Source organism: Chiloscyllium plagiosum, unplaced genomic scaffold (assembly GCF_037043375.1).
Source record: "Chiloscyllium plagiosum isolate Xiang-an unplaced genomic scaffold, Cpla_swu_hap1 HiC_scaffold_33, whole genome shotgun sequence".
Lineage (NCBI taxonomy): Eukaryota > Metazoa > Chordata > Chondrichthyes > Orectolobiformes > Hemiscylliidae > Chiloscyllium > Chiloscyllium plagiosum.
The window spans coordinates 23,493,976-23,521,504 of NW_028270171.1; the positions used below are offsets into that span (position 1 = coordinate 23,493,976).

Below are 27,529 nucleotides of genomic sequence, written 5' to 3' on the forward strand. Positions count from 1 at the left end.
AAAAAAATCTGTGACATCTTCTAATTTCTTCATGTCATTACAAAACCTTTATATCTGGTTTCAAGTTCATTAATCGACTCCACATTTTCACTGCAGCAATAACTTACTGATTAAAAACTGGATTTCCATTAAAATAGGAATTATTAGTGCAAAACACTGTTTGAAAAGTCACATTTCAAAACATAAGGTTTCTGTTAATATTGACTATTGGATAATAGTGAAACATGTAAAGTGTACTGTATTGGTGGTGACAGTATAACTGAAAAATACACAAGTCAAAACCAGTTTTGACAAGTAGCTCCAAATGACAGTCCATTAATTGAAATCTTTGAAATTTTCTATGTGGCAGGGAATCGAGTTTTGTGTAACTTTCCTTGAAATTTAAAAATCACACAACACCAGGTTATAGTCCAACAGGTTTAATTGGAAGCACTAGCTTTCGGAGCGCCGCTCCTTCATCAGGAGGTTGTAGAGGACACAATTGTAAGACACAGAATTTATGGCAAAAGTTTACAGTATGATGTAACTGAAATTATACATTGAAAAATACTTTGATTGTTTGTTGAGTCTCTCATCTATTGGAATGACCATGATAGTTTCACTTCTTTCATATGTAAATCACAAAACTTTTTTTAACAGTTACATTCTCAGGTTAACTGTAACAATTGGTGTAAACCAGATAAGATGTTGAAGGTGTTAGCCCTCTGTGTCTGTGCCATAATGTTTAGACTGATTCTAATCTAAAAAGTGAGTTAACAGAGTATGACATGGAATCATGCAGTTTTTGAGCAAAGTACAATGTAACTCTGCAAGTACAAATTCATCACCACCAGAATGGACTCCTTGGTTCTTGCAGCAGACTCGGAGGAATTCATCAGACGAGTGAAACTCCGGGAATTCTTTCAAGGTGCTAACAGTGATCCCAACGAGCCCACTGACGAATCGGAACAGTCATCACAGGGATCTGTAGAGGAGCTACCAAAGAAGGAGTCAACTTGGACTCCACCGGAGGGCCACTGCCTTGGGCTTGGCACGTATTCTCAAACTGTCAGGAAATGTATAAATGCCAGATTCATCAGCTGTACCCACAAGGTAGAGCAAAATATCACCCAATCACAACGCAACACCATCTATGCTCTCAAAACCAATCACAACATTGTCATCAAAACAGCAGATAAAGGAGGAGCCATCGTTATTCAGAATAGAACAGATTACTGCAAGGAAATGTATTGACACCTGAACAACCAGGAACACTACAGGCAACTATCGGCTGATTCGACCAAAGAACACACCCAAGAACTAAACACATTGATCAGGACTTTGGATCCAGTCCTTCAGAGTTTCCTACGCGCCCTCATCCCACGTATTTCTCGCGTGGGCGACTTCTACTGCCTTCCAAATGTACACAAAGCCAATACACCAGGACGTTGCATTGTATCAGGCAATGGCACCCTGTGTGAGAATCTCTCCGGCTATGTTGAAGGCATCTTGAAACCCATTGTACAGGGAATCCCCAGTTTCTAGATTAGATTAGATTACTTACAGTGTGAAAACAGGCCCTTCGGCCCAACAAGTCCACACCGACCCGCTGAAGCGCACCCAGACCCATTCCCCTACATCTAACACTACGGGCAATTTAGCATGGCCAATTCACCTAAGCTGCACATTTTTGGACTGTGGGAGGAAACCGGAGCACCCGGAGGAAACCCACGCAAACACAGGGAGAATATGCAAACTCCAACACAGACAGTCGCCTGAGGCGGGAATTGAACCCGGGTCTCTGACGCTGTGAGGCAGCAGTGCTTGCCACTGTGCCGCCCACTTCTGTTGTGACACTACGGATTTCTTACAGAAACTCAGCACCCACGGACCAATCAAACCAGGAACATTCCTCGTCACGATGGACGTTTCAGTACTCTGCAGCAGCATCCCCCACAATGACGGCATCGCAGCAACAGTACTCAACATCAACAACTGCCAATCTCCAAACACCATCCTACCACTCATCCGCTTTGTCCTCGATCACAACGTCTTTACTTTTGACAGCCAGTTCTTCATCAGACACATAGAACAGCCATGGGGACCAAATTTGCACCCCAATATGCCAACATGCGAACAAGACTTCTCTACGCAGGACCTCCAACCAACATTATATACCAGGTACATTGACGACATTTTCTTCCTCTGGACCCATGGCGAGGAGTCACTTATAAAACTACACAGTGATATTAACAAGTTTCACCCCACCATCAAACTCACCATGGACTACTCTCTACTATCTGTCTTGTTCTTGGACGCATGCATCTCCATCAAGAATGGACACAACGCACCACATTCTACCGCAAACTGACAGACAACCTTACTTCTCCAGCTTCCACCCAAAACATATTAAAACAGCTATCCCCTATGTACAAACCCTACAAGTACAAGGGATCTGTTCAGATGAGGAAGAATGTGACGGGCACCTGGAAGTACTCAGGGATGCCCTCACAAGAGTGGGACACTATGCTCAACTCATCGATCGCCAGTTTCGACCTGCCACAACAAGGAACTCTAATGACCTCCTCAGGAGACAGACACGAGCTTCAACTGACAGGGTACCCTTCGTTGTCCAGTACTTCCCAGGACCCGAAACACTACGCCATGTTCTTTGTGACCTGCAACACATTATCAATGAGGATGAGCACCTCGCCAAGAGCTTCCCTACACCTTCGCTGCTTGCCTTTAAACAACCGCCAAACCTCAAACAGATCATTGTTCGTAGCAAGCTGCCCTGCCTTCAGGACAACTCCATACAACCCTGTCATGGTAGGCACTGCAAGACATGTCAGAGTGTGGACATGGACACCACCATTACACATAGGGACACCTCCCACCATGTACGTGGCAGGTACTCATGCAACTCAGCCAACGTTGTCTATCTCATACGCTGCAGGCGAGGATGCCCTGAGGCATGGTACGTCGGTGAAACTGAGCAAAGTCTACAGCAACAGATGAATGGGCACCGCACAACAATCAACAGTCAGGAGTGTTCCCTCTCAGTTGGGGAACACTTCAGTGGTCCAGGACATTTGACCTGGGACCTTCGGGTGACCATCCTCCAAGGCGGACTTCAGGACAGGCAGCAGCGAAAAGTTGCCCGAGCAGAGGCTGATAGCCAGGTTCCTAACCCATAGGGTGGGCCTCAACTGGGACCTTGAGTTCATGTCACACTACAGGTGACCACCATTGCACTGCACACACACATACACAAAGGCATTCTTATACTCACAGACACGCGAATATACAGACAAGCATACGGACACTCACACACACTCCTACAGACACACACAGTCCCACATTCACACATGTATCCTCTCACAGACTCACTGACTTAAATCACTCTACACACACACACATACATATACTCTCTCACTGACTCACAACCCCCCACCCCAGAAACACGCACACTCCTGCAGACACACACACATTTTCACACACAAACATGCATCCTCTCACAGACTTAGACACTTTACACTCACACACACACATATATACACACTCTCTCACTTTCACAAGCCCCACCCCAGGCACATACATACACAAACCCACATGCACACATACACATATACATTTGTGGGGTGAATTTGTACTTGCAGAGTTACATTGTACTTCGCTCAAAAACTGCATGATTCCATGTAAGACTCTGTTAACTCACTTTTTAGATTAGAATCAGTCTAAACATTATGGCATAGAGAGGGAACACAGGGGGCTAACACCAATTGTTACAGTTAACCTGAGAATGTAACTTTTAAAAAAGGTTTTGTGATTTACATATGAAAGAAGTGAAACTATCATGGTCATTCCAATAGATGAGAGACTCAACAAACAATCAAAGTATTTTTCAATGTATAATTTCAGTTACATCATACTGTAAACTTTTGCTATAAATTCTGTGTCTTACAATTGTGTCCTCTACAACCTCCTGATGAAGGAGCGGCGCTCCGAAAGCTAGTGCTTCCAATTAAACCTGTTGGACTATAACCTGGTGTTGTGTGATTTTTATCTTTGTACACCCCAGTCCAACACCGGCATCTCCAAATCATTTCCTTGAAATGAAATTAAAGTGAGGGCACTCTACTTGATGGCTAAGTGACTGTTAAAACTCACATTTCTCTGGATTGGCAAGATCAGACCTTGCATTGAGATTAAATAAACAGCCAATTTGGAAATACTCAGCAACTCAGGCAGAAAGAAAGAGAGTTAAAGTTTTATTAATGTCTCTGACCCTCTTCAGAAGTGGTGCCTGATTTGCTTAGTATTTCCAGTATTTCTGCATTAATTTCCAATTTCCAGCATCTGCATATGTGTTCATGTGCTAAATTTGCTCTGTTGAGAGATTTTCTTCTCAATCTGTTCTCTTTAGAATTCCTGTTCGAGAGACTCTCCAGTACAGATGAGATCTTGGTGTGGTCAGTGTACAGTTGTCTTCTTCTGTTGACTGAGGAGAGACTTTTCTTTTCTAAGTGTCACACGATTTATGGTAAGTAAGATTGAAGACTGCTCAGTAGTATTTAACGGATGAATGCCAACTAATATAATTTAAACATTCAAATTATACTTCATCAAACAAGGCTTTGTTCCTTCTTAAATAAAAACCAAAAGGACTGCGGATGCTATAAATCAGAAACAAAAATAGAAGTTGCTGGAAAAGCTCCACAGGTCTGGCAGCATCTGTGAAGAGAAATCAGAGTTAACGTTTTGGGTCTGGTGACCCTTCCTCAGAACCCAGATCTGCTAAGCTTTTCCAGCAACTTCTGTTTTTGTTTTATCTGGGTAACTATCCAGTGAGAGGTCCACCAAGAGAAAAATACTTGATTTATAGAAAAGAAGCAGGATTTAAGAATAGTTAAGACTATGATCAAACATGGATAAGATTGGTAATGTCAGTAGAAGGCCCAGGTTCAAAAGCCACCTGCTCTAGAGTTGTACCATAACGCAAGTTGATTAAAAGTATCGAAATGTGGATAGGTCTGGAGATAATATAAGGAACAGTATTCCCAATTCTCAATTCTGCTTATTTATGAGAATTTAATTGAGTAACATAAACTGGGTTGATATCAGGACGCTGAGATTTTTGTTGAATTCATTATGTGGTAGGGGTGCTCAGGTTATTCTTCATGCATGTGTTAGGAAGTTTAAAGCATGTACTGTACCTTTGAGATAGTGAAAGATGTTTTGCACTGAGAGCTTGCAGGCAACTATCATGTGACTGAATAGCAGTCTGAGCGTACTGAAAAACTGGAAATATGTAACGTTTGACTGTGAAATAAAAACCCAAGTTTTGGTTGCTATGTTGACAACCATTTGAATTTAACCAATCAGTTTAAATTATGCCCAAGATTCTAAAACCCAATTGAATTTGAATTTTACTGTTTTGCCAATATTGAACCGATAAGATGATCTGTTGTTTGGGATATAAAGAAGAGTTAGCCAGAGAGAACGATTAACTGCCATTGTCAGAGACCGCCAATCAAAACACTGTCTATCAAAGGAACCTTTTTCATATGAAACATCTTTGCACCAAAAGACTGATGATGACCCAGGGAGATCTACAGCCAAAGGAAGACAGATACCAGAGACGATAGCTGCTGCAGGGTTTTGAAAATTAAGTTGATGTAATTTTAATAGGGGCGTTTATTGGAACAGTATATTGTTATAGAGTCAGAGATAGATAAAAAAAACGTTGAGAAAGGAGGCTTAAAGTTGTAAATAGTTGTTATTTAATGTTCACTTCTAGATTTAAAGAATAAATTAATATTATTCCTTTAAATCATGGAAGTTGGGAGTTCTTTGTCACTCATACTTCAACAGAATACAAGGCGGGTTGAGCTTTTCTGGGTGTTTGGTTCAATTTGCAGAGGGGCTCACTGCCGTGTTGTAACACATATTTATCTGTGATATTTTACTTTGTGTGTTATGTATAGTTAGAATCCCTCTATCTTCCTCCTGCACCTCCACAGTTCAAATTTAATTAGCCTCCAATAGGAAATTTGTAAATTTAGTTGTAATGTGTTTGCTGCATTTTAGATCTGTTACTCCCAATACCATGTTCAATGGAGAAAGGAAAGGCCAAGGAATTTGTGATATTATCCACAGATATACAACCTCCATTATTGGATTAGGTGTCTGACTTGAATGAAGAGTATTCTTCTGACGAATTGATTACAGTCTTTCAGAATTTTTGCTATCTTAAATTATAGCAGAGGGGTGCATTTCACAAATTAGTATAGTGCTTGGTTCTTAACTACCAGTATGAATGATTCATTTCAAATCCATCTACATCACGGAATACAGGGAGAACTCGCCATTTGGATACAGAACTGGCTCAAAGGTAGGAGACAGAGGGTGATGGTGGAGGGTTGTTTTTCAGACTGGAGGCCTGTGACCAGTGGAGTGCCACAAGAATCAGTGCTGGGTCCTCTGCTTTTTGGCATTTATGTAAATGATTTGGATGCGACCATAAGAGGTATAGTTAGTAAGTTTGCGGATGACACCAAAATTGGAGGTGTAGTGGACAGCAAAGAAGGTTACCTTAGATTACAACAGGATCTTGATCAGATGGGCCAATAAGCTGAGAAGTGGCAGATGGAGTTTAATTCAGATAAATGTGAGGTGCTGCATTTTGGGAAAGCAAATCTTAGCAGGACTTATACACTTAATGGTAAGGTCCTAGAGAGTTTTGCTGAAGAAAGAGACCTTGGAGTGCAGGTTCTTAGCTCCTTGAAAGTGGAGTCACAGGTAGATAGGATAGTGAAGAAGGCGTTTGGTATGCTTTCCTTTATTGGTCAGAGTATTGAGTACAGGAGTTGGGAGGTCATGTTGCGGCTATACAGGACATTGGTTAGGCCACTGTTGGAATATTGCGTGCAATTCTGGTCTCCTTCCTATCAGAAGGATGTTGTGAAACTTGAAAGGGTTCAGAAAAGATTTATAAGGATGTTGCCAGGGTTGGAGGATTTGAGCTATAGGGAGAGGTTGAACAGGCTGGGGCTGTTTTCCCTGGAGCGCGGAGGCTGAGAGGTGACCTTATAGAGGTTTACACAATTATGAGGGGCATAGATAGGATAAATAGACAAAGTCTTTTCCCTGGGGTGGGGGAGTCCAGAACTAGAGGGCATAGGTTTAGGGTGAGAGGGGAAAGATATAAAAGAGACCTAAGGAGCAACCTTTTCACACAGAGGGTGGTACAGTGTATGGAATGAGCTGCCAGAGGATTTGGTGGAGGCTGGTACAATTACAACATTTAAAGGGCATTTAGGTATATGAATAGGAAGGGTTTGGAGGGATATGGGCCGGGTGCTGGCAGGTGGGACTAGATTGGGTTGGGATATCTGGTTGGAATGGACGGGTTGGACCGAAGGGTCTGTTTCCATGCTCTACATCTCTATGACTCTATAAAGAAAAATTTTCTGTCTATATCTTAAACTTGCCATTTGTTTAGAGTCTTGGCTCTTCCCATCATTTTACATTGGGTTTTCTTCCTCTGTTCCATTAAGTGTTTCAAGTGTGTAAACTCAAATTATGTTGTGAGCCTGATCCAGTACTTGTATTAGTACTGGATCCAGTCCTACTATTTGGTGCAGACCACAATTCAGCAGGAGTAATTTGGACACACGAAGTTAGAAGTGCCCATTAATTTGCCTGTTTCTAAGCATAATAGATGTAAAGAGCATTTCCAGCATGAGGTTGTGTACATAATCTCTGATGATGGCATGGCTGCCACTATATTAGTTCTTCCTGTTTCCTCTGTGTGTGACACCCCCTAAAATTAGCACTGGATCAATTTAACTATATTTAAAAGTGTTCTGTGCCAGTTTCAGAGCATCTCTGCAAAATGTGTGAATATCTAGGTGCAAAGCCAGACTAGTTTTTGCAGTTCTACAGCAACTTAAAACAGTCGTACTTAACAGATCTACTGAGTAGTTGATAGATGATATTTCTAAAAGTTTCTTCTCTTTTGGAAGCAGATGCAGCTCACTAGGCTACTTTGGGTCGCTACTGGCCCATTTGGTTTACTTTTTCTCATTCTTCCATGTATTGGACCTTCTAATGTGAAATCAGTCTGCAGTCCTCACATGCAGTGACAGCTCTGAGTCTTTCTGTACCATTTCTTCCAGTAACTCAACAATGGGGACAGTTTTTGTTATTATCTGCAGCAGATTTGACATAGCACATTGTACATCAGATGAACTGTTCCACAGACTCAACTGCTTTATAACTTTCTAACTCAAAGTTAAAAATCACACTACACCAGGTTATAGTCCAACAGATTTATTTAGAAGTACAAGCTTTCAGAACACTGCTCCTGTTGTCTCACCTGCTGTGCTTTTCCTGCACCACACTCTTGACTCTCCAACATTTGAAGTCCTCACTTTTGCCTAGTTGATTTTAACTTTGTCTACCCCAGTTCAACACCGGTATCTCCACATCATTTCTTAGTCAAGATTATGACTTACTGTTTATCAGTCATCCCAGGACCTGTACCAGCAACTTCTAAGTCAATTCTCTGGGGCTTGCTCGGAGACATCTTAATTTTTCAAGATTAGACATCTGTTTAGGTAGATTGCATCCCACCTGGCACCAACCAACTCTGTATTTAATATACATCTATAAATTACAGGTATCGAATCCTTAGTTCGTAGCATGAAAGAGACTTTGAGGTTGAACAGCACTGAGGTCCAGAAGCAAGGGCTACTCTTGCTTGGAGAGATTTTAAAAAGGTAAGAACCTATATTGTTTCAGATTTCTGAACAAGCATCAGGAACACCTGACACAGCAGGAGTGAATGAAGTAAGGTAAACTGCAAGGAAGCTCATGGAGATATACATCACGGAAACAGACCCTTCAGTTTAATCGTCCATGCTGACCAGATATCCTAAATTTCCAGGCACCTGGTCCACATTGCACTAAACCCTTCCTATTCATATACCCATTCAGGTGTCTTCTGAGTGTTATAATTGCACCAGCCTCTGCCACCTTCTGCATGAAAAACCTGCCCCTCAGGTCACTTTTAAATCTTTCTTCTCTCACCTTAAACCTCTGCCCTCTCGTATTGGACTCCCCCACGCAGGAAAAAAGACCTTGGCTGTTCACCCTATCCTTTCCCCTCATGAGTTTATAAACCTCTATAATGTCACCCCTCTCCATGGAAAACAGCCCCAGCCTACTCAGCCTCCGCTGTAGCTCAACCCTCCAATCCTGGCAACATCCTTGTAAATCTTTTCTGAACCCTTTCAAGTTTAACAACATCTTTCTTAAGCAAGGAGACCAGAATTGAACACAATATTCTAAAAATGGCCTGATCAATGTCCTGAACTGCTGGAACATGCCATCCCAACTTCTATACTCAATGCACTAACCAATGCAGACAAGTGCGCCAAATACCTTCTTCACCGTCCTGTCTACCGGTGACTCAATTTCAAGTAACTATCCACCTGCATACTCAGATCCCTTTGTTCAGCAACACTCCCAAGGGCCCTACCACTAACTGTATAAGCCCTGCCCTAGTTTGCCTTACCAAAATGCTTTACCTTACATTTATCTAAATTAAACTCTATCTGCCATTCCTCAGCTCATTGGCCCATCTGATCAAGGTCCTGATGTACTCTGAGCACTGTGCAGTACACCACCAATTTTGATGTCATCTGCAAATTTACTAACCATATCTCCCATATTTAGTCCAATATCAACTGGTTTACTTCTGGAATTTGTACATAATGAGCAAATGAGTATGACTTGAACTAGTTTCCTCAACTCAAATATGTAAAGAGACAATCAAAAATGCAAGTTTAAGAAGTTTGTTGTTGGACGAAGAGGGAGCTAAATGTTCCAGTGGAATCCAGATGATCAAAAACAGAGTCCCACTTTGTAGAGACACTGCTAGGAGTCTGAGAAGCTCAGAGTGAGAGATCCTTCCCTTGTAACAGGAGGAAGAAGCCTACAATTGAGACCAAGAAGAAATGGTTGGAAGTTGTGATAGAAGTTAACACCTGATATCTGCTGATGTAATTCTGGTACAGTGTAGGAATCATTTCAATGGCCATGTCAGGAAAAGTGAGATTCACTTAGATCCTGCTATGCTCCTCACCCTAGCCTTTGACTTTGCCTTTTCCAACCTACTCCACCACAACACTTCTCACATTCACTTCCAGTGGATTCTCCCACCTTTCTGTTTCTATACACTTCCTCACAATCCCAACCATCATTCCCCCCATCCTTGTGTGATGTCACGTTTTTCCCTTACAATCACCCTAAAAAAATGCATTCCTTCCTGTGAACAAACACATGTTTTTTTGCTGCAGAAGTGGGAAATAACTGGAATTTTGGGATCTTTAGCTACTTGAATTGATCTCCTAGCTAACTTGTCAGGCCTAATTCATGTTTTACCATTATGTCAGGATCTTCAAATGTAGCAGGGGTTAATAGATGAGGTGGATAATGAGTGTTTAGAGAAATTTTGGGGTATAACATGGGATTCATTAAATCCAATACTCACATATTGTTGTTGAAATACATTAAACAGCTGGATTTTCACTTGGTGACTCAAATATTTCAAGTGAGCAACAGCATGTGGTGTTGATAGGGACAACAATGAAAATTAGATTAGATTCCCTACAGTGTGGAAACAGGACCTTTGGCCCAATCAGTCCACACCGAACCTCCGAAGAGAAACCCACCCAGACCCATTTCCCTCTGACTAATGCACCTAGCACTATGGGCAATTTAGCATAGCCAAATCACCTGACCTGCACATCTTTGGACTGAGGGAGGAAACTGGAGCACCCAGAGGAATCCCACACAGACACAGGGAATATGTGCAAACTCCACATAAACAGTCCTTGAGGCTGGAATCGAACCTGGGACCCTGGTGCTGTGAGGCAGCAGGGCTAACCACTGAGCCACCATGCCACCCGTAAAAAGGAGCCTATCAGTGGGGATTGCTGTCTTTAAACTCTGCTGATGTTGTGCCATTTACATCAATGACGAGTAGAATTCATCAGCAGCAGGTAAGCCTTAAAAGCAATGTGAGGTTAGGTACATTGGAGCAGACCATCTCAAGCATGAAAGGTGTACTGCTGTAGGCCAAAGAGATGGCATACATTCTTCTTGGATCTTGATCAACTGGGCCAGTAGCTGAGCTATGTCAGCTGGAGTTTAATTTAGGAACATGTGAGGTGTTGCATTTCGGTAAGACAAATCAGGGAAAGACTTACATATTTAATGGTAGGGCTTCAGGGAGTGTTGTCATAGAGTCATACAACTCACCCATGCTGACCAGAATTGCACAATTGCAGAATTGCTCCAGCTATGTCCTAATCAATGTCTTATTCAACTCCATCATTACCTCCATGCTCTTGGATTCAATGCCTTAAACTAGTGAAAGTGAGTATTGTCATGGATCTGTAGACATACACATCAAGGTTCCTCCAACCTTCTGTACTTCCTAGGGTTCGACCAGTCATTGTGTACTCCCTTACATTATTTGTCCTACCAAGATCCATCACTCTCACTTTTCAGGATTAAATTCCATTTTCCATTGTTCTGTTCACTAACAATTGGATCAGTGCATTTTTAGACTTGACATGGTTACTTGATATGCCTGGGACTTGAGTTAAGTGGATAGCTGAAGATTCAAAGGCAGATTTACTAGAGACTGAGGGAAATGCAAAGCCCACAAAGTTGATAGGGAAGACTAACAGAGAGAGGATGTTTCTGTTCGTGGCTTCACCAAATGGAGAGGCAGAGCCTAAGATTCACTGTTCGAGGAGTGACCACTCCATATAGAGAGGGAGTGTGAATGACCACTAATTGTCGTACACATCAGTGCCAACGATATAGGTGAAAAAAGAGGTGAGGTGCTTAAAGCAGAACACAGGAAGTTAGGAAGCAAGTTTAAAAAGTAGGATCTCAAGGGTAGTGATCTCAAGATTGCTCTTGTGCCTTGTTCTAGTCTGAGTAGAAATAGGTTATATATGAAGAATTAATGAATGGCTGGAGAGATGGAGGAGGGAGAGAGTTTCAGATTTATGGGGTTTTAGGGGCAGTGGGACCAGTAGAAGCAGGACGGGCTGGACCAGGGTAGGACGGGAAATGATGCCCTCGACAGAGTATTTGCTGCTGTGGTTGGGGAGGGTTTAAACTAAAGTGGCTGGGTGCCTGGAACATATACAGGGAGACAGAAGACAGGGAAACAGGGCAAAAACAAAAGTCAAAATGGGAAATAAGAGAAGTGATATGCAGAGAATTCAAGTGCAAGAATCAAATGGTCACAGTGCAAAGTAATGTGAACAGGACTAAGAATGTTAAAAAGACAAGTATTAAGACCTTATGCAGGGTGACCAGGGCTGGAACTTAATATCCAGAGAGCTTCACTTTTAGGAAGGACAGATGAAAAGAAAGATAAGCTGTGGTAACATGACTGGTTAAAAAAGATACCACCACAATAGTGAGGGAGGATATTAGGATATTGTCACAATAATGTTGAAGAATATTAGCTTTAGTGAAATGGAATCTGTGTGAGTAGGACTTATACTAAGATCCCCCAAATGATGGCAGTGTTGGGGGAATATAAACAGGAAATTACAAGCACAAGCAATAAAGGTACAGCTGTTTTTAAGGGGACTAATTAAGGTAAGATTGGACAAATCAAATCAGTAACAATACTATAGACAAAAAATTCCTGGAGTTCATTTGGGATGGTTTTCTGGATCAATATGATGAGTAACCAAATAGAGAATAGGCCGTCCTAAACTGGGTATTGTGTAATGAGAAAGGAATAATTGGCATTCTAGATGTGTGAGGCTTCTTGGAGAAGAGTGACCATGATATGATAGAATTCTTCATTAAAGTGGAAAGTGACACAGTTCATTTGATTTATTGTCACGTGTACCAAGATACAGTGAGAAGTGTTGTTTTGCGTACCCTACAGGCAGATCATAGCATACAGTGTCAGATAGCAGAACAGTTTGCAGAATACGGTGTTACAGTTGCAGAGAAGGTGCACAGTGGGAGATGAACATTAACATTTCAGAGGTCCGATAACAGTAAGGAAGAAGCTGTTCTTGAATCTATACGTGTATTCAAACTTTTATATCTTTTGCCTGACAGAAGAGGACAGAAAGAGAGTAAACTGGGGTAGGAGGAGTCTTTGATTATTTTGGTTGCTTTACCATGGCAGCAGGAAGAATAGATGGAGTCAATGGATGGAAGGCTAGTTTGCATGATGGACTGCGCTGTGTTCACAACTCTCTGTAGTTCCTTGTAGTCTTGAGACGAGTAGTTGCTACACCATGCTGTGACGCATCCAGACAGGATGCTTTGAATAGTGCACCTATAAAAATTGGTAAGAGTCTTCATGGACGCGCCAAATCTCCACAACCTCCTGAGAAGTAGAGACCTTGTGCTTTCTTGACCATCGCTGCTACGTAGGTGGACTAGGACAGATTTTTGGTGATCATCACTCTCAGAAACTTGATGCTATCTACCATATCCACCTCAACACCATTGACCCAAACAGGAACAAGCCTTCTACTCCACTTCCTGAAGTCAATAACCAGCAACTTCATTTTACTGATTTTGATGGAGAGATTGTTGTCTTTACACCATGCTGCTAAGCACTCAATCTCTTTCTGTCTTGTCGTTGTTTGAGATGTGCCCTATTGAAACTTGTAAATGGAGTTGGGGTGGAATTTGGCCACATAGTTGTCAGTGTATAGGAATACAGTAGGGAGCTGATTGTGCGCGTTGCAGGGCACTAGTGTTGAGGATTATGGTAGAAGGGGTGTTGTCACCTGTTCTTACTGATTGCAGTCTATGGGTCAGGAAATAGAGGATCCAGTTACAAATGGAAGAGCTGAGACCTAGGTCTTGGACTTTGGAGATGAATTTGTTTGGAATTATAGTGTTGAAGGCAGAGCTATAGTCAGTAAGTAGCAGCCTTACGTAGGTGTTCTTGTTATCCAGATGCTCCAGGGATAAATGTAGGGCCAGGTAGATGGCATCTGCCATGGATCTGTTGTGCCAGAAGGTGAATTGCAAAGGATCAAGGCGATCTGGTAGGCTGGAGTTGATGTGAGCCATCACTAGTCTCTCAAAGCTCTTCATAATTACGGAGGTCAGAGTTACCGGGCGGTACTCAATGAGGCACTGTACATGACTTTTCTTTGGCACCCGGATGATGGTGGTCTTCTTGAAGCAGGGGGGTACTTAAGGAGAGGTTAAAGATGTCAGCAAATATTTCCTCCAGCTGGTCCACACAGGATCTGAGTGCGCGCCTAATGATTCCATTTGGGCCAGTCATTTCCACACGTTTGCTCTCAGCTAGGCTGATTTAACGTCCGCGGTGGTGACTGTGGGTACAGAAATATCCGAGGCCTGTTGAAATAGGTGACGTTTTCACTAACATTTTGTTCAAAGTGAGCATTGAGCTCATCGGGTGGGGATGTATTGTTGGCAACACCTTTTCCTACAGGAAGTTGGTACAATGGGCTTGTTATTAGCATTCAAATATCTTCATCCTGACTAACTGTACCATTAGTTGCTTCGTCAGAAGTACACTAAATCTGTTCTGGTAAAAACAATGACTGCAGATGCTGGAAACCAGATTCTGGATCAGTGGTGCTGGAAGAGCACAGCAATTCAGGCAGCATCCGAAGACAGGCAAAATCGACGTTTCGGGCAAAAGCCCTTCATCAGGAATAAAAGCAGAGAGCCTGAAGCGTGGAGAGATAAGCTAGAGGAGGGTGGGGGTGGGGAGAGAGTGGCATAGAGTACAATAGGTCAGTGGGGAAGGAGATGAAGGTGATAGGTCAGGGAGGAGAGGGTGGAGTGGATAGGTGGAAAAGGAGCTGGGCAGGTCGGACAAGTCCGGACAGGTCAGGGGATCGAGTTGCTGGAGGTTAGAAGCTAGGATGAGGTGGGGGAAGGGGAAATAAGGAAACTGTTGAAATCCACATTGATGCCCTGGGGTTGAAGTGTTCCGAGGCGGAAGATGAGGCGTTCTTCCTCCAGGCGTCTGGTGGTAAGGGAGCGGCGGTGGAGGAGGGCCAGCACCTCCATATCCTCGGCAGAGTGGGAGGGGGAGTTGAAATGTTGAGCCACTGGGCGATTTGGTTGATTGGTGCGGGTGTCTCGGAGATGTTCCCTAATGCGCTCTGCTAGGAGGCGCCCAGTCTCCCCAATGTAGAGGAGACCGCATCGGGAGCAACGGATACAATAGATGATATTAGTGGATGTGCAGGTAAAACTTTGATGGATGTGGAAAGCTCCTTTGGGGCCTTGGATAGAGGTGAGGGAGGAGGTGTGGGCGCAGGTTTTACAGTTCCTGCGGTGGCAGGGGAAAGTGCCAGGATGGGAGGGTGGGTCGTAGGGGGGCGTGGACCTGATCAGGTAGTCACGGAGGGAACGGTCTTTGCGGAAGGCGGAGAGGGGTGGGGAGGGAAATATATCCCTGGTGGTGGGGTCTGTTTGGAGGTGGCGGAAATGTCGGCGGATGATTTGGTTTATGCGAAGGTTGGTAGGGTGGAAGGTGAGCACCAGGGGCGTTCTGTCCTTGTTGCGGTTGGAGGGGTTGGGTCTGAGGGCGGAGGTGCGGGATGTGGATGAGATGCGTTGGAGGGCATCTTTAACCACGTGGGAAGGGAAATTGCGGTCTCTAAAGAAGGAGGCCATCTGGTGTGTTCTATGGTGGAACCGCTCCTCCTGGGAGCAGATACGGCGGAGGCGGAGGAATTGGGAATACAGGATGGCATTTTTGCAAGAGGTAGGGTGGGAAGAGGTGTAATCCAGGTAGCTGTGGGAGTCGGTGGGTTTGTAGAAGATGTCAGTGTCAAGTCGGTCGTCACTGATGGAGATGGAGAGGTCCAGGAAGGGGAGGGAGGTGTCAGAGATTGTCCAGGTAAATTTAAGGTCAGGGCGGAATGTGTTGGTAAAGTTGATGAATTGCTCAACCTCCTCGCGGGAGCACGAGGTGGCGCCAATGCAGTCATCAATGTAGCGGAGGAAGAGGTGGGGAGTGGTGCCGGTGTAATTACGGAAGATCAACTGCTCTACGTAGCCAACAAAGAGACAGGCATAGCTGGGGCCCATACGTGTGCTCATGGCTACCCCTTTGGTCTGGAGGAAGTGGGAGGATTCAAAGGAGAAATTGTTAAGGGTGAGGACCAGTTCGGCCAAACGAATGAGAGTGTCGGTGGAGGGGTACTGTTGGGAACGTCTGGAGAGGAAAAAACGGAGGGCTTGGAGGCCCTCCAAATCTGTTCTGTCAAGTTTTCAGTGGCAATATGTGTATTGCCTAGAAGCAACCAACCGTTTATGCCTGCTTTGGTAATAACAGAGATCTGCATTCGAGCTGGTACATGCAGTGGTAATGATAGTAACCTAAGCGTAATTGTTCATTCTTGCAGGCGTATTGAAAAGCTGAGGAATGGAGTGGAAGATAACTCTTTTGCAAGCATTGCTGTAAATACAACTGTGAAACAGTACTGGGATGATGGACTGCTCTTTGGGCTTACCTACAAACCCATTCTTAAATTTTGCTTTTCCTATTCCTTCATTTATGTCTCTTATGGTTTTGGCAAAATTTGCCAGACTGATCAATAAGATAACAGGACTGCCCATGAGGTGAAGTTGAATCGGTTATGATTGTATTCATTGGATTTCCAAAGGATGAGGGAGATTGCATAGAAATGTATAAAATTCTAATAGGGCTAGCCAGGAAAGATGAAGGAAGGATGTTCCTGGTGACAGGGGAGCCCAGAACCAGAGGTCATAGTCTAAAGGATACGGGGATAGTCATTTAGGTCTGACATGAGGAGAAATTGCTTTACTGAGAGAGTGGTGAGCCTGTGGAATTTGCTACCAGAGAAAACAGTTGAGCCAAAACATTCTGTAATTTCAAGAAGGAGGTGGATACAACATTTGGGGCAGAAAGGATTAAGGGATATGGCGGAAAATCCTGAACAGTTTATTGAGCTGAATGATCATAATGAATTGCGGACCATTTTCAACTTTCCTATACTAATGGCTTTAGATATGTCTTATGACTTCCCAAATCTTTCAGAGTCTTTGTTCCCCAATTGTAATCCTTTCTTTTAGTTATATCTATTTAAATTCAATTAAAATAGAATTCTGTGATCACGTAATGAGTGTGCTCCCTTCAGCTATTCAAATCGGTACCTGGCATAATGCTGATATCAGCACAAGAGACAGTGCAAGATAGCAGACAATGACACATTCCTCCCAGATCATCTCAACATCTTCTGTGCTTGCTTTGAGCAGAATTTTGGCGGAGACGTAACACCTGTTCCAACAAGTCCTCACAAACCTATCCCAACAGTCACTGCATCAGAGGTCATATCAGTTTTCCTTCGTGTGAATACAGGGAAAACAATGGGACCAGACAAAGTACCAGCCCATGCACTCAGCATGTGCAGATAAGCTGGCAGAGGTCTTCTCAGACATCTTCAACCTCTCCCTGCAGCAGGCCACCGTCCCTGCCTGTTTCAAGAGGGCCAACGTCATCCCTGTGCCTAAGAAAGCTCGTACAGCATGTCTCAATAACTAGCACCCAGTGGCCCTAACTTCAGTGGTCATGAAGTGCTTTGAAAGGCTTGTCATGGCATTTATCAACTCCAGCTTCCTCACTACTCTTGACCCACTCCATTTTGCCTATCGGACCAACAGATCCACGTTAGATGCCATATCCCTTGTCTTCCACTCCGCCCGAGAACTTCTTGACACCAAGAACAGCTACATAAGAATCCTACTCATTGACTACAGTTCAGCCTTCAACACTATTATCCCCTCGAGACTGATTACTAAACTTAGTGATCTCATACTAAGCTCCACTCTCTGCAACTGGTTTATTTGGAAGCATTAACTTTCGGAGCGCTGCTCCTTCATCAGGTGGTTGTGGAGTACACAATTGTAAGACACAGAATTTATAGCAAATTTTTACAGTGTGATGAAACTGAAATTATACATTGAAAAATACCTTGATTGTTTGTTAAGTTTCTCATCTGTTAGAATGACTATGTTAGTCTCACTTCTTTCATATGTAAATCACAAAACTTTTTTTAAAAGTTACATTCTCAGGTTAACTGTAACAATTGGTGTCAGCCCAGAGAGCATGTTGAAGGTGTTAGTCCCCTGTGTGCTGCTGTCTGTGCCATAATGTTTAGACTGATTCTAATCTAAAAAATGAATTAACAGCATCTTTTATGGATTCATGCAGTTTTTAAGGAAAGTACACGATAATTCTGGAAGTACAAGTACAAATTCGTATGTGTGTGTGTGTCTGTATGTGTGTGTCTGTGTGTAGGAGTGTCTGAGTGTGTGTATATCATGCAAGGGTGGTCACCTGTAGTGTGATGTGAATCCAAGGTGCCATCCCCATGGGTACCGAACTTAGCTGTCACCCTCTGCTCGGCCACGCTTCGCTGCTGTCTGTCCTGAAGTCTGCCTTGGAGGATGGTCACCTGAAAGTCCAAGGTTGAATGTCCTGGACCGCTGAAGTGTTCTCCAGCTGGGAGGGAACACTCCTGTCTGTTGATTGTTGTGCGGTGCCCATTCATCCGTTGCTGTAGCCTCTGCTCGGTCTCACCAATGTACCATGCCTCAGAGCATCCTTGCCTGCAGTGTATGAGGTAGAAACGTTGGCTGAGTCGCATGAGTACTTGCCACGTACATGGTGGGAGATGTCCCCACGTGTAATGGTGGTATCTATGTCCACACTCTGACAGGTCTTGCAGCGCCTACCGTGACAGGGTTGTATGGAGTTGTCCTGAATGTCGGGCAGTTTACTACGAACAATGATCTGAAGTTTGGTGGTTGTTTAAAGGCGAGCAGTGGAGGTGTGGGGAAGGTCTTGGCAAGGTGCTCATCCTTATTGATAATATGTTGCAGGCCTGAAGAACATGGTGTAGTTTCTCGGCTCCTGGGAAGTACTGGACAACGAAGGGTACCCTGTCGGTTGAAGCTCCTGTCTGTCTCCTGAGGAGGTCATTATGGTTCCTTGCTGTGGTATGTTGGAACTTGCAGTCGATGAGTTGAGCATCGTACCCCGTTCTTATGAGGGCATCCCTGAGTACTTCCAGGTGCCCGTAACGTTCCTCCTCATCTGAACAGATCCCGTGTATGCGTAGGGCTTGTCCATAGGGGATGGCTGTTTTAATATGTTTTGGGTAGAAGCTGGAGAAGTGTAGCATTGTGAGGTTATCTGTGGGTTTGAGTAGAGTGTGGTGCTGAAGTGTCCATCCTTGATGGAGATGCATGTGTCCAAGAATGCGACAGATACTAGAGAGTAGTCCATGGTGTGTCTGATGGTGGGATGAAACTTGTTAATATCACTGTGTAGTTTTATCAGTGACTCCATGCCATGGGTTCAGAGGAAGAAAATGTCGTTAATGTACCTGGTGTATAATGTTGGTTGGAGATCCTGTACAGAGAAGTCTTTTTCGAACCTGTGTACTAAGGTGTTGGCATATTGGGCGCAACTTTAGTCCTCATGGCTATTCCATGTGTCTGGATGAAGAACTGGTTGTCAAAGGTGAAGATGTTGTGATCGAGGATAAAGCAGATGAGTTGTAGGACGGTGCTCGGACATTGGCAGTTCTTGGTGTTGAGTACTGAGGCTGTTGCCGCGATGCTGTCATTGTGGGGGATGCTGGTGTAGAGTGCTGAAATGTCCATTGTGACGAGGAATGTTCCTGGTTTGATTGGTCCTCACTAACACTCAACAGTGGAGTCCCCCAGTTGTGCGTACTCAACCTCCGACTGTACTCACTGTATACCCATGACTGCAATGCCAAATACCAGGCTAATGGCATTTACAAGTTCGCTGATGACACCACCATATTCAGTTGAATCTCAGATGGTGACGAGACGGACTACAGACACGATGTGGAACACCTGGAAAAATAGTGCACTGAGAACAACCTAGCTTCAATTCCGGCAAAACCAAGGAGCTCATTATTGACTTTTGGCGGGATGTTACACATTTCTGCACAGAGGTGGAACGTGTGGACAGTGTCAAGCTCCTGGGAGCGGTCATCAACAACAAGATTTCTTGGACTCTTCATGTGGATGCACTGGTTACAAAGGCCCAACAACATCTCTTCTTCCTCAGGCAGCTGAGGAAATTTGGCATGACAGTGAATACCCTTGCCAACTTTTATAGGTGCACCATTGAGAACTTTCTTCTGAATGTATCTCTACCTGGTATGGGAACTGTACCTTTCAAGATCGGAGACTGTTACAGAGAGTGATGAACTCAGCCCAGACCGTCACAAAGGCCAACCTCCCATCTATAGAATCCATCTACCATGCCCGCTGTCAAGGAAAGGCTACCAGCATTCTCAAAGATCCATCCCACCCTGGCAATGCTTTTCTACAACCTCTACCATCGGGGAGAAGGTACAGAAGCCTGAACACACGCTCCAGCCGGTTTTGAAACAGTTTCTACCCTACTGTTGTTAGAATATTGAATGGACTCTCAAATTCTTAGTACTCGCCTGTACCTGTGTTTTTGTTTTTGCTGCCGTTTACCTATTATTTACTTATCTATGCTATTTAACTATGTGATCTACCTGTGTTGCATGCAAGACAAAGCTTTTCACTATGTCTTGGTACATGTGACAATAAATTTGATTCAGTTCAATTCTTATCAGAAACTAAGATGTAATTTACATACTTTCATTTCAATCCATCTGAAACCTAGCTATTTGGCATAAATTGCAAAAGCATTGGAAAAATAGTGCTTAATTATGTACCAAGTGGCTAATCTAATTTTCTCAGCAGTCAATTCTGCAGACTAAACAGAAAGTAACAAATCTCATAACAGTACACTGGCTGTATGTACTTAATTACCTTTCTGTTAGCATTTTAGTTCAATTTGGTGCTTTTGGATTGGCATCCAGGTTAGTGTAAGCATATGCAATCCTATCAGTGAGTGTTCTTCAGAATAGATTGGGCCAGTGATCTTAACTTTAACAATTAATCGTAACAGTCCTTTCTGCATGTAAAGAACTGAAATTAAAGGAGTGAATCTTGTGCTTAGCAATTTCTTAGTGCAAACATGATTTAAAAAGGTGTGTTGGAAGTCTGTTCTATGCCCATTTTTCTTGCTTCTTGGATGGCCAAGAAGTTTACAAAACTGGCAGAAACCGAGTGGAACCTTTTGCTAATCTTCCGTGTGAGCATTCATTTGAGCCTGTTTGGTGTCTGCTTTTAGCCAGCGCACAGAAAACTCAGCAACTGTTGTCACTACAGGCTCTTAAGTTAAAGATTGAGGTTTCAGAATCCAGGTGAGATAATTCCATGTCAAGTAGAGTTTTCTTTAATGTTCTGTATCTAAAATGTAAGAAGGTAGAATGGAAGAGGAAAACTGGAACTCTTAGGTCTCCATGAAGAAACGTTGATGTGAAGTTGAAGCCTTTTTCTCTATGGTTTATTTAAATTATATTGATGGGATTTGAACGTTAATCTTAGGGGATTGAAGGTTAAAAATAGAGAGGTCTTGTTAGAACAAGATATTGGTGAGACTGCACCTCAAAGTCTGTGTACATTTTTGGTTCTGTATATAGTAAAGGATATGCTGGCATTAGAAGCAGTTCAATAGACAGTCACTTGACTAATTCCTGGAATGAACAGCTGATTTATCAAGAACAGCTGCCATATATTCGTTGGAGTTTAGAAGAACGAGATGTTATCTTTTGGAAAGGCCCAAGATTTTGAGGGGGCTTGGTGAGGTAAATATTAGGAGGATGTTTCTGCCAGTGGGGGAATCTTAAGTTAAGGGACATAGTTACAGAATAAGGGTACATTCATTTAAAACATGAGAATGTAAAGGAATTTCTTCTCTGAGGGTAGTACGTGTCTGGAATTTTCTATCCCAGAGAGTGGTGGAGGTTAGATCACAAAGTCATTCAAAGCGAAGGTGGGTAGATTATTCAAATATTGGGGAATTGAGAGATACAGGGGATAGATTGGCACAAAGGTGTTAACACCTGGGAGAAATCAGCTATTATAGAATGGCATGATAGGTTTGAGGGGCTGAATGGCCTACTTTTTCTTATGAGGGCTTGAGTTGTAATTTGCTGTGTCATCATTTAAGTACGTTTTACACTTTTAAAATATTTTGTAACAATTTGTTTAAAATATGTAAGTGAAAATATGCAATTAAACATTATAAATGTATCTTTTACAGGCAGCCTTCAGGAATCAAACTGTTCATGAATTTCAGTATTTGGCATGAAGTCATTGTTGTATTACAGGAAGCAATGGCCAGCTCCAGCCTTGAGGTTGTGATTGAGGCAGCCACTGCTTTGACATTCTTTCTGCGGTAAAAAGAACCAACTTTCTTGTTACTGTTTGTACAACAAAAAAAAAGGGTTTTTTTTGAGTTGGCAGAAATAAAAGAGGATTAACTGAGCTGAGGTAATTACACAAATGTCATTTTTGGCTTTCTTGAGCCTCATTCGTTCTGTTTGTACATGGATGATCTGCATCTTAATTTAATTTATTCACCTTTGCTCCATGTTCTCTTGTATTCTTCTGTAACAAAAATACATTAAATGTCATGAAATATATTAAATTAATCTGAATAATATGAGGTAGGTGGGCCTGAATAACTGATATGTACACTGAAGTACATTGTTTAAAAAAACTTACTCAGGAAGAGTCACCTGCCTGTACCTGTACAATACCAAGAACTGCAACCACTCATTGAAGCTATATTAATGCGCTGTGCAGATCTTCCTGTGCCTCCCATGATCAGAAGCAGTGGCAGCACTGTCAGGAGTAAAGAGGTAATGTGAATCTTGTTAACTTTTTGTTGAAATCATTCTACACTTTAATATGTTATGACCACTTAAGAGTTAATGTTAATTCACTAATTCAAAATTGCAAAATGTAACCACTACTCATTGCCTAGACGACTAACACTAGTTCACCACTTGTATGATGATGGCCTGTGAGGCTTGCTTATTTTTTCACCCTCCTGCCTTAAACATTTATACAGCACTTGGAGTGATGGTGTGGGGGTTGAGGGCATGGCGGGCTGCCTATTTCTATCTTGGACAGCAGTCTTAACTATATTAGAATTAGCCTTTATTGTCACACATAGTTAATGAGTATAGTGAAAAATTTATACATCACCAATTACAGCGCTGTCTTAGGTACAAAGGTACCTAGGCACACCTTCTTTAGTTACGAGATTTTAGACAATAGATAAATAGGTATCAGTATATCAGTTCCTCATTCGCCCCCTCCACATAATCATGTGTGCATGCATACCAACCTTACAGGCCTGCAGCAGCCATCTTGTTTTGTTCAAGCTGCCCATTTAGTGGATCTCAGGATCAGAGCATATTCTCCCAATGACTTGTGGCATTGTTATTGTAACTCCCTCCTGGCTACAGTCTGATGTATCAGATAACAATAAACATAACTTGAACATAACTTGACAGGAGCTCTAAAAGTGTAATATTCTCAATTATTGAAGTTGTCCAGCAACAAATCCATTTAGTTGTGCAAAATGTTAGAATCATGCAGGCTGTTCTATTTACTTATTTGTGTTTCCTCTTGGTCAACAATTTTCAGCTGCTTCTTTTCCTAAGAGAAGATAGTAAATGAGATTTTTTTTTCAAATTCCGATTATTATTATTATAACTCTAGGTTTCACTTTTAACTATTACCTGCTGTGTTCTTATTCCAGAGTCAGTCTATAAGGAGGGAACAAAGCAAAAAGTCTTCAAGACAAGGACAGTTGCTACTTAGTGCTTTAGAGGCATTTCTTAATGCTTGCAGGTACTTGATATATACAGACCTGATCAAGTTAGGGGTGCTGTGATGAACACAAAAAAATCTGTATTGATTTTAAGCTGTTAAATTTTATGTAACCTTCTTGAAGATCAGTTGCTTTATATTATTTTTCGTAAATACATGTTGACAAAACAGGAGGAGGAAGGCTTTAGAAAATTTCTCTATGGAATTGCTTGAAACTAGAATCTTGAGCAAAGAGAACATAGACCTAACTAGCAGCTTTAGTGATAAATCATCCTGGCAGAAGCAAGTTATTCATGCTGTTACATTAAAATTCCAAATCACCCTGAGAAATCCAAACTTTATGTTTTGCCATCCAAACGTTGATCGCTCCAAAATCCTCCTCCTCCATTTTCTCAACCACAACCTGACCTTTTGAAACTTGGGATTATTGTGATCAATTCTGCTCCCATGCTTTAAAAAGGATGACATAGCCTTGGAGAGTGGATGCTGGTGGGATTAATAGAATGGTTTTAAGGATACACAATTTATATTATCCACCCAGACTGGAAAAACTGGGACTGTTTTCCTTAACAGCAGAGAATATTAAGCAATGTCTCAATAGAGATTAAGGATTTTTAGATAAGTACATGAATAAGAAATGTTTGGAAGGATATGGGCAGGAAGGACTAATTTAGTTTGGGATTATCGTAATGATTGTGACTGAAGGGTCTGTTTCCATGTTGTATGGCTCTGAGGCATTCTGAACAAGAGAATAAGAAACAACTGTTCCCACTTCATGAGAGTCAGTAACTGGAAGCTGTTAATTTAAAATAGTTTGTAAAAGGCCAGGAATATGAGAAATGTTTTCACTTGAACATAAGAAATAGGAGCATTAGGAGGCACTTGGTTAAGACCATAAGGCATAGGAGCAGAAATTAGGCCATTCAGCCCATCAGGTCTGCTCCACCATTCAATCAGGCTGATATGTTTCTGAATCCATTCTACCAGTTTCTCCCCATAACTCTTGATCTCCTTGATAATCAAGAACCTATCTATGTCAGTCTTAAATATACTCAATGACCTGGCCTCCACAGCCTTCTGTGGCAGCAAATTACATAGATTCACCACTCTCTAAAGACGTATCTCCTTATCTCTGTTCTGCAAGGTCTTCCCTTTATTCTAAGGCTATGCCCTTGGGTCCTAGTCTTTCCTACCAATGGAAACATCATCCCAACATTCACTCTGTCCAGGCCATTCAGTATTCTGTAAGTTTCAATTAGATCCCCCACATCCCTTCTAAACTCCATCAAGTTTAGACCCAGAGTGCCAACATGGGCCCCAGCTCTGCCTGCATCTTCGTAGGATACATGGAACAGTCCATCTTTCGCAGTTACACTGGCATCATCCCACACCTCTTCCTCTGCTACATCGATGACTGTATCGGCACCACCTTGTGGTCTCACGAGGAGGTTGAACAATTCATCAACTTCACCAGCACATTTCACTCTGACCTTAAATTTAGCTGGATCACCTCGGACCACTTCCCTCCCCTTCATGGACCTCTCCATCTCTGGCAACCGACTCAACATGGACATCTATTTCAAACCCAATGACTCCCACAGCTACCTGGACTAGAACTCCTCCCACCACCATACCTCCTCCCTCCGCCTCGCCGTATCTGTTCCTGGAGGAACAATTCTACTTTAGGACATCTCAGATGGCCTCCTATTTCAAACACCTCAATATCTTCCTCCCCTTCCCCCACCTCCCTCCACATGATCACCAGTGCTCTTCAGTGCATCTCCTTCACTTGCCACACCTCCGCCCTTGAGCCCTAACCGCAACAAGGATAGAATCCACCCAGTCCTCACCTTCCATCCCAGTAATCTCTGGATACAGCACATTATCCTGTGCTATTTCCGCCACTTACAATCAGACCCCACCACCAGAGACATATTTTCCTCCCCAACCCTATCTGCATACCGCAGAGACCATTCCCTCCATGACTCCCTCATTAGATCAATGACCCCCACCAATCCACCCTTCACACCTGGCACCTTCCCTTTCTGCTGCAAGAGGTGTAAAACCTGTGCCCACATCTCCTGCTTCACCTCCATCCAAGGCACTGAAGGATCCTTCCACATCTGGCAGAAAGTTTCCTGCACATCCAGACACCTCATTGACTGTATCCATTGCTCTCGATGTGGTCTCCTCTACATCGGGGACACTGGATGCCAACTCGCGAAGCATTTCAGGGAAACTTTCTTGGGGACATGCACCAAACAACCCCACCACCATGTGGCTGACCACTTCAACCCTTCCTCCCATTCCACCAAGGACATACAAGTCCTGGGCCACCTCCATTGCCAAATGCAAGCCACCTGACGACTAGAGAACGAACTCCTCATCTTCCACCTTGGGATCCTTCAACCACATGGCATCAACATCGACTTCACTAATTTCCAAATCTCCACTACCTCCCACCTTATTCCAGATCCAACCCTTCAACTTGGCACCGCCCTCTTGACCTATCCTACCTGTCCATCTTCCTTCCCACGTAACTGTTCCACCCTGCCCACCAACCTATCACAAGCACCCCCCACCTGCATCTACCTATTGCCTTCCCTGCTACCTTCCCTTCCACCCCTACCCTCTTATTTATCTCTCACTCCCCGACCCCAACGTCTTGATGAAGGAATGCCCGATACATCGACTCTCTTCCTCGAATGCTGCCTGACCTGCTATTCTTTTCCAGCATGACATTTTTCAACTCTGACTGTCTAGTATCTGCAGTCCTCAGTTTCTCCTGGACCCAGAGTCCTCAAAAGTTCATCATATGTTAAGCTTTTCATTTCTCCACGGGAATGATCCCAGAAATGAAAAGCTAAACATATGATGAATGTTTGAGGACTCTGGGTCTTGGAGAAACTGAGGACTGCACGCACTGGAGAGTCAGAGTTGATAAGTGTGGCACTGGAAAAGCACAGCAGGTCCTGAGATATGGGACCCAAAACTGTGCGTAGTACTCCAAAGGTGATCAGGGACTTATAGAGCCTCATAAGTACATCCCTGATTTTATATTCAAAACCTCTCAAAATAAATGCCAAGATTGCATTTGCCTTCCTAACTACTGACTCAGCCTACAAGTTTACCTTGAGAGAATCCTGAACTAGAACTCCCAAGTCTCTTTGCACTTCAGACTTCTGAATTTTCTCCCCATTAGAAAATAGCCCATGCCTCTATTCTTCCTACCCAAGTGCATGACTTCACACTTTCCTATATTGTACTCCATCTGCCACTTCTTTGCCTAGTCTCCTAACCTGTACAAATCCTTCTGCAGCCTCCCTGTCTTCTCATTACTACCTGTCCCTCTACCTATCTTTGTATTGTCTGCCAACATAGCGAGAATGCCCTCAGTTCCTTCATTTAGATTGTGAATGTATAAAGTGAAAAGTTGTGGTTCCAAAACTGAGTCTTGTGGAACACCACTTGTAGTGGGCTGCCATCCTGAGAAAGACCCTTTTATTCCCACTCTCTGCTTTCTGCCAGATAGCCAATCTTCTATCCGTGTTAGCATTTGCTTCTAACACCATAGGTCCTTATCTTACTCAGCAGTCTCCTTTGCAGCACCTGATCAAAGGCCTTCTTGAAGTCCAGGTAGATAACCTGCTCTCCTTGGTCTAACCTGTTTGTTACTTCCTCAAAGAATTCTAGCAGATTTGTC

At 43.0% G+C, this 27,529-nt stretch overlaps 1 protein-coding gene across 1 annotated transcript in view; it reads left to right on the forward strand.

The window, feature by feature from the left end:
- Positions 1-27,529, forward strand: part of mei1 (meiotic double-stranded break formation protein 1) — a 174,931-nt gene that overhangs the window by 8,843 nt on the left and 138,559 nt on the right. Inside the window, exons 5-9 of the mRNA XM_087978115.1 lie at positions 4,406-4,522; positions 8,663-8,762; positions 22,247-22,381; positions 22,715-22,847; positions 23,756-23,847. Of these exons, the coding sequence (XP_087834241.1) occupies positions 4,406-4,522; positions 8,663-8,762; positions 22,247-22,381; positions 22,715-22,847; positions 23,756-23,847 (577 nt within the window). The remainder of the gene's footprint in view (positions 1-4,405; positions 4,523-8,662; positions 8,763-22,246; positions 22,382-22,714; positions 22,848-23,755; positions 23,848-27,529) is intronic.